The sequence below is a fragment of the Nuphar pumila genome, chromosome 6, assembly GCF_984573655.1.
Source record: "Nuphar pumila chromosome 6, dmNupPumi1.hap1.1, whole genome shotgun sequence".
NCBI lineage: Eukaryota > Viridiplantae > Streptophyta > Magnoliopsida > Nymphaeales > Nymphaeaceae > Nuphar > Nuphar pumila.
In genome coordinates this window covers 30,280,867-30,291,181 of record NC_143254.1, presented here as the reverse complement: position 1 = coordinate 30,291,181, position 10,315 = coordinate 30,280,867, and the positions used below count along the sequence as shown (strand labels likewise).

At 37.2% G+C, this 10,315-nt stretch overlaps 1 protein-coding gene across 1 annotated transcript; it reads left to right on the top strand.

Annotated features, from left to right (window-relative positions):
- Positions 1 to 3,771: 3,771 nt before the first annotated feature.
- On the top strand, positions 3,772 to 8,054 carry LOC149834531 (coproporphyrinogen-III oxidase 1, chloroplastic-like). The gene is made up of 8 exons (XM_090010170.1): positions 3,772 to 4,505; positions 4,602 to 4,677; positions 5,041 to 5,135; positions 5,271 to 5,354; positions 6,140 to 6,227; positions 7,425 to 7,549; positions 7,625 to 7,723; positions 7,801 to 8,054. Exons 1-8 carry the CDS (start codon positions 3,957 to 3,959, stop codon positions 7,867 to 7,869), a joined length of 1,185 nt encoding a protein of 394 aa, XP_089866296.1. The 5' UTR covers positions 3,772 to 3,956; the 3' UTR covers positions 7,870 to 8,054.
- The last annotated feature ends 2,261 nt before the right edge of the window (positions 8,055 to 10,315 follow it).

Here is a 10,315-nt window from a genome sequence, read left to right as displayed (position 1 = left end):
ATTTTTCTAAATTTTGTATTTCCAATCTCTCAAAAATTAGAGGTTGAGAAATAGAGACCCAATTAACCCCTGCTTTAGCATTGCACTCCAAAGACTCATACCAAATGAACTTTTGAAATAGCGAGTTAATCCTTTTCCCCACTTTTTTAAAGATCTTAAAAACTTATAGAAAATGAATTATTAAGCAAAAGATGTTGAACCGCACTAGACCGATTCTACCCATTCTTGAAAGGAACCGGGAGGCACATGATTGAATCTTGTCTAATTCAATCTTTAACCACACTCCAATGATACTCCAATGATGCTCCTTAAAAACCCCCAAGTGTAGTGGAAGGCCCAAGTATATCATAGGTAGAACACCCATTTCACAATTAAAGATAGAGGAAACCAAGATTTGAGAGCACCTGCTAGGGTCGTTGAGTGCCAAGACTTGAGATTTCCCCTTATTTATATGTAGGCTCAAGATTTCTGAAAAACACTTAAGGGTGACCCATAAGTTTCATATGTTAGTCTTCATGCTTTGGCAAAGATTAATAGGTCATTAGCAAAGAGGAGGTGTGAGATTGAGACCAATTGAGCTTGCCTTAGTAGGCTTAGTTCAAATTTTATTATCTTAATTTTTTAAAAAAATGTATTTTTTCTAGTAAATAAAGTAGCTCAAATCCAACTTGTTTAACTTGATCTTGCCATGAGCTTGAGCTCGGTCCACAAAAATAAGTTGAGCTTAAACACCCTTTGTTCAGTTTGTTGCGATCATTTGCTGGTTTGAACTTGGACGCTAATGGAGTACAAGATGGTGGATGAGAAACTCATTTTCAAATAAACAAATTAAATAAAATAATAGAAGTTTTTAGATGAATACTATGCTTAAATTATGATCATGGGATGATAGTAAATTAAAAAAAAATCTTCTCAAAGAAACAAATAAAATAAGATAATAGTAGGATGTTGAAGAAGGAATGATGATAGGGATGATAAAGTAAAGTAAGAGGGATGATAAAACATAAAATCTTTCTTTAACAATCGACATAGTAAAATAGACTGGATTTTAAATGACATATACAATTCAAGCTCAAGCACCACCAAGATTGATTCATATATATATATATATATATATATATATATATATATATATATATATATATATATATATATATAGAGAGAGAGAGAGAGAGAGAGAGAGAGAGAGAGAGAGAGAGAGAGTAGGTGGTCCTTGCCTAATCGTTTTGAGCCTACACATTATGACATGTCCTGGTCGTTGGATCTCCAGAGCTCATGTTATTTAAACAGGCACACGGATTCATGGATTGTCTTCATGGGTTGTCCCTCTCGCTGCTCTCCCTTTCTTTCTCCTCTATCTTTCACTCTCCTTCCCCACCGTCGCCCAACAAAAACTTTAAACAAACTGTCGTTGAGCTCCTTCCTCTCCACTAGTGTTGAGAGGCAACTAAGCTACTTCCCAACCATGTCAGGTGCGTCCTTCCACCCACCCACCCACCCCTCTCTCTTGCCAGAGCCCTTTCTCTCTCAATCAATGGTTACTTCCTCTCTCTTGCCTTAAATTGTAACAGGAGGGTGGGCACACCTAGACCTAGCAGGTGGGTTAGGAAGGAAAAGATATGCTTGTACGTGCCTTATGAGTTTTCATTTATCTTTTTTTTTTGTTTATATTGATCATGATTTTCATCCGGTCAGATTGGGGCATTTTTCTTCTTTTTATTGAATTTACTGGTTTTGGTTTCTTGATGGTCTATTTTGATTTTGATTTGGTTAGGACATGATATAGATTTCAGGCAGTTGGGATTGACGGTGCATTTGCCTTTGTCTCGATTGCTTTTAGGTGATTTAGATTTTAAATTTGCTTCATTACGATTTACGATGAAGTAGTTTTAGTTTTTGCTGTGCACAATAATTTGACACAGTGCTTGATGATCTGGGATTATCATCTTTCTTTTTCTCTAAATTAGACTATTATTTTTGTCTTGTTAGAGGTATAATATAGATTTAATATAGTAAAACAATTTGCATGCACAAAAGAAGGCTATAAAAAATCAACTTGAGAGTTAAAGAAAAAAAATGTTATTAAGAGATGCGGTTGCAAAGACAAAAATAATAATCTAAATAAAAGAAAAAAAAAGATGGTAACTCCAAATCATCAAGCAATGTGTCAAGAAGTAACACCACGTTTTTAACAAGAAAAAGAAGAAAAATACAATTGTTGTGCATCCCAAAAACTAAAACTAATTCATCATAAGAAATATATAGAAATACCAAGCTGAGCAAACTAAAATCTAAATTATCTTAAAAATAATCAAGGCAAAGGCAAAGCCACCATCAATCTCCACTGTTCTAAAACCTACATCGTCTCCTGACAAAATCAAAATAAAGAACACAAAGAAACCAAAATGCTCCAAATCTACATTGTGTCCTAACCAAATCAAAATCAAAATAGATCTTAAAGAACACCAAGAAACCAAAACTAGTAAATTCAATAAAAAGAAAAAAAAATACCCCAATCAAACCAGATGAAAATCATGCTCAATATAATAAAAAAGAAGATAAATGAAAACTCATAAAGCACATACCAACATATATGATATTTGTTCTCTTCTTGGGTCCTTTGGATCCAAATGGAGAGAGATCACACTCTCTAAAGAAGGGGAGCTCTTTGTGTTGTAGTACTATTGGCAAGGCTCAGAGGCCAAACAAAAACTCAGCCCATAGAGGCAAGAGGCCAAGCTTGTCTTGAGGAGTTTGGAGGGCTTGAGCCCACCGAATTCATAATGCCATAAGAAGTCCATGAAAGAGCCAATATTTTTTTCTCCTAGCCCACCTGCTAGGTCTGGATGTGCCCACCCTGTAGTTACGGTTTAAGGAGAGAGAGAGAGAGAGAGAGAGAATTGCAGATAGAAAGAGAGAGAAAGGGTGGGGGAGGATGCACCCGATGTGGTGGGAAAGGGGCTCGGCTGCCTCTCAACACAGTTAAGAAAGGAAGGAGCTCGAAATGACGGTGGGAAAGCGGGGAAGGAAAGTGAAAGAGAGGAGAAAAAAAAAAGAGAAGCAAGAGGGACATCCCGTGAATCTGTGTGCCTGTTTAAATAACATGAGCTCTGGCCATTGGATCTAAATAAGATTCAACGGCCAGGGCACATGCATAATATGTCAAAACTATTAGTCAGGGATATCTCTCTCTCTCTCTCTCTCTCTCTCTCTCTCTCTCTCTCTCTATATATATATATATATATATATATATATATATATATAACTTTCAACCTAAACTTAGTAGGAAGTTTTCATTGTTTAATCATCATAAAGAAGACCTATAACATGTCATGCTCAACCGTCAGTTGAACAATTCAAATTCAAGTCAAACTCAAGTAGTATGTTTTGATTATCACCTCCATTGGCCATGAAATGCCTAATTGCCAACTAGCATTATAACGACCATTAAAAATATTGAAAATACAGGGCAAGAGCCTTACCTAACTTAAAGTGGAAGTGAAAATGGGGAGATTCCTAGTGTCATCATAAAAAAATACTTTGTTAGTTAAGCATAACCGAGCATTTGATATTTAAAATTCAAATCAAACTCTACTTGTTTTGATTATCACCCCCAAACCTAACCGGCCATGGAAAAGTTCATTATTTAACGTACACCTAAAACAAGTGACAAGCATTAAATAAAAAGTTATAACGATATAAAAAATATACAAAGACTGAAGCCTTATCTATTATATTTAAAGCTAATAAAGAAGGCGTGAAAATGGTTGGAGATTACCAGGGGCTGCTGCCCCTTGGACCTGACCAGTTCCCCCCAAAACCAAAGGCTCTCTCTCTCTCTCTCTCTCTCATATATACATATAAAGATTTCAAGGTCGCCCTCTACTAGCGCTTCTCTGCCTCTCTCTCTCTTCAATTGGCTTCTCTCTCCCTCTCCCTCTCCCTCTCCCTCTCACATGGCGAGTTCTACCACCATATGTTCACCTTCTTTCTTTCTTAATCATTCTTCTTCTTCCTCTTCTACTCACCACCCATCTGTGGCCTTCTTCAGGCCATCATCCCCAATACCCAACAAAATTTATATCTCATTTACAAGGAAAAGGGTGAATTTCAGGCCCCTCGGTTCACTTGCCGGGCCTGCAATTGAGAATGAGACGCCGCAGAGCGAGCGGCCGGACAGCTTTCTGAGGGATGGAGATGCCCCATCTTCCGATTCGTCGACGGTTAGGGGCCGTTTTGAGAAGATGATCAGGGAAGTGCAGGATAAGGTGTGTGCCGCGATTGAGGCCGTCGACGGGAGCCAGTTCAAGGAGGATGTGTGGTCGAGGCCGGGCGGCGGGGGCGGCATAAGCCGGGTTTTGCAGGACGGGAACGTCTGGGAGAAAGCTGGAGTGAACGTCTCTGTCGTCTATGGCGTGATGCCGCCCGAAGCGTATCGGGCCGCCACCGCGGGGAGCGTGGACAATGCCGGGCCGGTCCCCTTCTTCGCAGCCGGAATTAGCTCTGTTAGTACTTCTATAGAGCTTAGAATTCGTTTTTCTTTCCGGGAATTCGATTGATTGATCGAATTGGCGTTATAGGTTTTATCTTTTCAATTGTAGGTTTTACACCCAAAGAATCCATTTGCACCTACATTGCATTTCAATTATCGCTACTTCGAGACGGATGCGCCCGGAGGTACTTCGATATTGTGTTTTACTTCTTTTCTTGCTTATTTAGTTGTGTTGCATTTCCTTTTCTTTTGATATGTGTGATTTGTTATTCTTCTTTCAGAGATGAACTGTCTTTTTGGATTTAAAAGTGTTGGTTGATTTAGTTCTATTTGTAGAATTTGCTGAGATTTAGCTGATTTACAAGTTGGTGTTAGTTTGGATTCTTTAGAACCCTTTGTGATCGCTAGTGGTATTGGAGAATAGAGTTGGTCAGCCTTATTCCTTCCAATAATTAAACTGATTCATGATTTTTTTTTTAGAAAGTGTTTGAAATGTAATCTGTGTTATAGGGCTGACGAAAAATTGATGTGGTCTTTTTGGAGTTCAGATGCTGCTGGAGCACCAAAGCGATGGTGGTTTGGCGGGGGCACTGATTTAACTCCTTCTTATATATTTGAGGAGGATGTTAAGCATTTCCATACGGTGAATTTAGAACTTTAGTTGCATCAATCTCAACATTGTTTTTTACTTGCAGTATATTTTTTAAGATCAACTTTGGTAACATGTAATGGAGATTACTGGAATTTAACACATATTTGGTTGTTCCTGCTCTTGTAGGTCCAAAAGAAGGCCTGTGACAAGTTTGACCCTAGTTTCTATCCACGATTCAAGAAATGGTGTGATGACTATTTCTATATCAAGGTACTTCCACCAACTTTTGGAATTCTAGTAGTTACCAATTCCTCGTGGAAAGGGGATCAGTAGAATAACTCATTTCTCTTCACCATGATTTGAAGAGGAAACAAATGGTCTGAAAGCTTTGGACATCAATCTATATGGACAAGAATATGCACTAAATCTGGATATGGATATGTACTTATATTCAGCTTTTTTATATTAATGATCCATATCATAGTGGATTGGAACTTGACATGAAGTATTACATTTACATGTTTATCCAAGACAATCATAAAAAGTTTATTTTAAATCCAATTTTGGAAATGTTTAGGCAATTAGATAGATAATTAAATATTTACATGGAAAACTGGGGCTTGTAAGCTGAAATGAAGAATTAAAACCTTAAGATTTATGCAGTTGCGGCGTGAATGGATGATCAAAATCTGACCAATTACAATACCTTGTGGTTCTCTACAAAAGGGTGAAACCGTGTATGAGGTCTTCCTTTGTCCCTTAAGGAACATTTATGCATGTCTTTTCGTCTGTTCTTCCATAAACAATGATGTCTGTCAAAGCAGTCCCTTCCTACCCTTCTTTTTAGATTTTTCTTTTTCTTTTTTTTTTTTTTTTGGATTATACCAGTTTTGTTGCAGACCTGAAAGGCTTCTACCTCATATGCAGCTATCCAGAAAATTTCAAATTAACACATAAAGTCAAGATATAATGATATCATTTGGGAATGACGTTTAACTTTAAATGTTAGGAAGAAAAATAATTAAATCTGTTTTTGCTGTTTGTTTTGTCCACAGCACCGGGGCGAAAGGCGTGGACTTGGTGGAATCTTTTTTGATGATCTAAATGATTACGATCAGGAACTTCTCCTTGCTTTTGCGACAGGTATTTTAGTGCCTCTTTTTTAATATACATGTCCCTTATATTGTACTAGTTAGTCTTTACATTTATGCATTTTGTAGAGTATTATCATATTTTACGAGTAAGCTAAGTTGGATTTCTTCTCCATTTATGTAATAGTTTTTTCAGATAAGACAAGGTCATTCATGTTCTTCAATCTTAAAGTTGATGTCTTACTCATCAATCCATATTACCATTCCCCTCTTTGGTTTAATCACTTGAATGTGCTTGCTGTGTTCCTTTCATCTCCTTTTTGCCCAAGGCTTGAGATCCTCATTTTTTTTCCATTCTAAAGTGATAAGACTGAAAATTAGAAATTCGTAGCGAACATTCAGAGGCATAAGCTGCATCTCTAGATTTGAAGGGCTATGAGTTTCTTTTTCTTCAGAAAAGTAAAGGCAAGTGATATAGTAGGTATTGCTAGTACAATGGAATTCCATAAAAGCAGTATATATTTGGACATAGGACAGGAGTGAAAACAAAAATGGATTATCCATGTGACGGGGCAGGTTAACCACAGTGCCCCACTATTTAGTAGTCAAATGTATCCACAGCAAGGCCCATGCCCTGCACCAATGTCTCGTGGACATGTGCACCTCAAATTTGCACATACCTCTATCAGAGGCATAGCCTGAGAATAGGATCACCATACTTATGATTTGCTTTGTCCCTTCTTGTCAGCTCAATGCTTTCTTCTGCTTTGTTTAGAAATAGTGTCTCCAGTTTGTGCATAGGTTTGTCATTATTATTGCATTTTTCTTTTTGTTTTCTCAAGATCAGTATGATCTTTTTCTTCTTTCTTTTGTTTCTATCTTGGAGGCGCTTTTACATTCTTGGAGAGTCTATTTCAAGACATGGTATCCATGTTCATCCCATTTTGTGGAATAATCCTGATATACTGGCTCAGGCCAACTCATCATTAGGAATATGTCCTACACACGGTTAGGAGCTGCCGAGTGTTTGGTCGGTAGCCAAGTTTCTTTGGATGCAGAAATCTGTTTCAGGAGAATCCCTTGAGTTTTATGTACCAACTCTATTAGTAAACCATGAGGTTAATTTGTGCAATTAGATTTCAATCAATTAAGTGATATATGCAGAGATTCTGTTTCTGCTGCATTTTTCTATCAATAGTGGTTTAATTCTCTTCCCCTGGTTATTCCTGGGTTCTCCATTGTGTTGCAGAATGTGCAAACTCTGTTGTTCCAGCCTACATACCTCTGATAGAAAAGCGCAAAGATACGCCTTTCACGGAGCAACACAAGGCATGGCAGCAGTTACGGAGGGGGCGATATGTTGAATTCAACTTGGTATGGATGCTTACTATTACTGCTAATCATCAAAAGTATCACTTAAACTAAAATGTCCTTTTGGATACCTGTAAGGTCTATGATCGTGGGACGACATTCGGGCTAAAGACAGGAGGCCGGATTGAAAGCATTCTAGTTTCTCTACCACTAACAGCTCGATGGGAGTATGACCATGTAAGTTTCTTGTTTGTCTGATGAGTTTTCTTCTAGAAACTTGAGGGTTGTAATGTTAAGTGAATTCTGTTTTGCAGCAACCAGAAGAAGGAACTGAAGAATGGATGCTACTGGATGCATGCGTGAACCCCAAGGATTGGATCTGATATGCCCATTTCACCAATTTGCTCACTCCGTGTGTGTGGTGATTCTCACATTTTTCTTAGAACAGTGTAGCATGATTTGAGATGTATAATAAGAGGAAATTTCTTTTTTTTTTTGTTTTGGCCCTGAATTTCTGTTTGCTGTTTCCATAAAAATGATGATATAAGAGTTCCCACATCTTCCACAATGGGTATTTTCTCACTGAGCTTTCCTCTGAAAGAGACCCTCTTTCCTGCATCTTTTCCTAAATATGTGGTGGGGTCTACATTTTTTTTTGTGATAAAGTTGGGGTTATGCAGAGTCCTACCAATTTTCCGCAAGTCTCAGCCGGTGGCTGGCCAGCCTTTTTTTCTGTTTTTTCTTTTCTTTCTGTTTTGATCACCTTTTGGCAATCCAATTTGTCAAAAACTTGGTTTTTAGGCAAAGCCTAACTTGCCAAAAAGCAAATTTTGCCCGTCATCCAAACTGGGCCTAAATATTACTTTTTTGTAGTTGCAATGCTGTTAGGTCTAAAAAAGTAGCCTTAGCAAGAGTTTTGATTCTTTAAAATGACACTTTAACCATTTTTTTATTTAAACGACAAGTCCGAATCGGGAGCAATCACATGGCACAAAATTTATGCATTAAGCATCGGATTGCCCTCCATGGCCTTGGCCCCACAACTGACAGGCCTTGGGCCCCAAGATGGAGGGTGATCAGCTACTTAATGCACAAATATTTGTGTAATCATATTGCAGCTGATGTTTTCACAGGTGTCACACAATTAAGGCCAAACAAGTAATTTTAGCACGAAAAGTGACAGACGGTCATTTGAGTAATTTGTGAAAAACACTGCCAACTTATGTGAAAAGTTTCAATAACACTTAAATGTTATTTTTTCATAACTTAGGTGTTGTAAAATTCTCTTCTTATTTTAGTTTTGATTTTTTGAACGTTCAAAAACAACCATATAAAAAGGCCTAACAAACTAATTTTAAGATATTAAATTGCAAAATGGGATAACCAGAACATATAAAAATGAGTGGAACTCATGATATTCTTTTGGGTTATTGCATAACAAAAAGAGATCCATCATTCAAAGTATAAAGAAATTGATGGAGATGTAAATCATAGGATAAAGGTTGGATGGATGAAATGGAAAAGTGCAACTGGAGTGTTGTGCGATCGTAGAATGCCATTGCGGTTGAAGGGAAAGTTTTATAGAACGACTATTAGACCCGCTTTACTATATGGTACGGAATGTTGGGCTGCCAAGAGACATCATATTCAAAAAATGAGTGTAGCTGAGATGCGGATGCTTAGATGGATGTGTGAAAATACAATAAAAGATAAGATTCGGAACAAGGTAGGTGTTGCACCCATTGAAAATAAGATGCGAGAGAATCGTTTACGGTGGTTTGGACATATTCGGCGAAGGCCTAATGATGCTCCAGTTAGAAGGTTGGAGAAATGGGAAAATATATTAGTTAAAAGAGGTCGGAATAGGCCTAGGAAGACTTGGATGGAGATGATAGGAAAGGATATGAATGCTTTGAACCTCACCGAGGACATGGCATTAGATAGAAATGATTGGAGAAAAATGATTCATGTGGAAGACCCAAAATGAATTTCTTTTTGGTTCATATCGCTGACCCCAATTGTTTTGGGATGAAGGCGTAGTTGTTGTTGTTGTTGCATAACAAAAAGAGAAAGAAAAAAAAGACCTGAGAATCAAAGTAGAGGGGATAAGTGTTTTTTTTCGAAAGAGATCTGGGTTTAGGTAGATCCCTACCAGTTACACAACCATGAACCATTGGGATTCATGGTGGGATGTCACAAGTAGAGGCCAAAGCTGGTACCAACTAGAGGTGAGCCAACACGTGGCCGGTGATAGGGTGGTTTTCCTTTGGATTATGCCAAAAAAAAAAAAGACTTGAGTTTGCCATACTGAGATCATGAGCCAAGCCACACCTGACACCATACCATGAAGGACCCATATTGGGTTTCATACAGTGGCTGAGCCAAGAGTCTAAACTAGGGTGGGCACACAATGCATAGTAAAAGTTTTAAAAAATAATTACTAATAATTTTTTAAAAAATAACTATTATAAAATAGTTATAAATATAATCATGCTTAATGCTAATTAAAAATAAAAATATCACAAAAAACCCTAATTAAATCTAATTCAATACCCTCAATCATAAAAAAAAACCATAGATCTATGCTAATTGAAATTTTTTTCACTTGGTTGAAAAATTTTAAAACTTTAGGAGGGGTGCTTACTGCTAATTGAAAAGAAAAATAACACAAAAAACCTTAAAACCCTAATTAAATATTCATGAAATCTAAAAAAAAAATCTAAATCAATACCCTCGATCATAAAAAAAAAATCATAGATTTATGCTATATTGAAATTTTTTAAGATTGGATCCTGTGTAAGGTGTTCAATTGGCATATTGGTTCTTGTA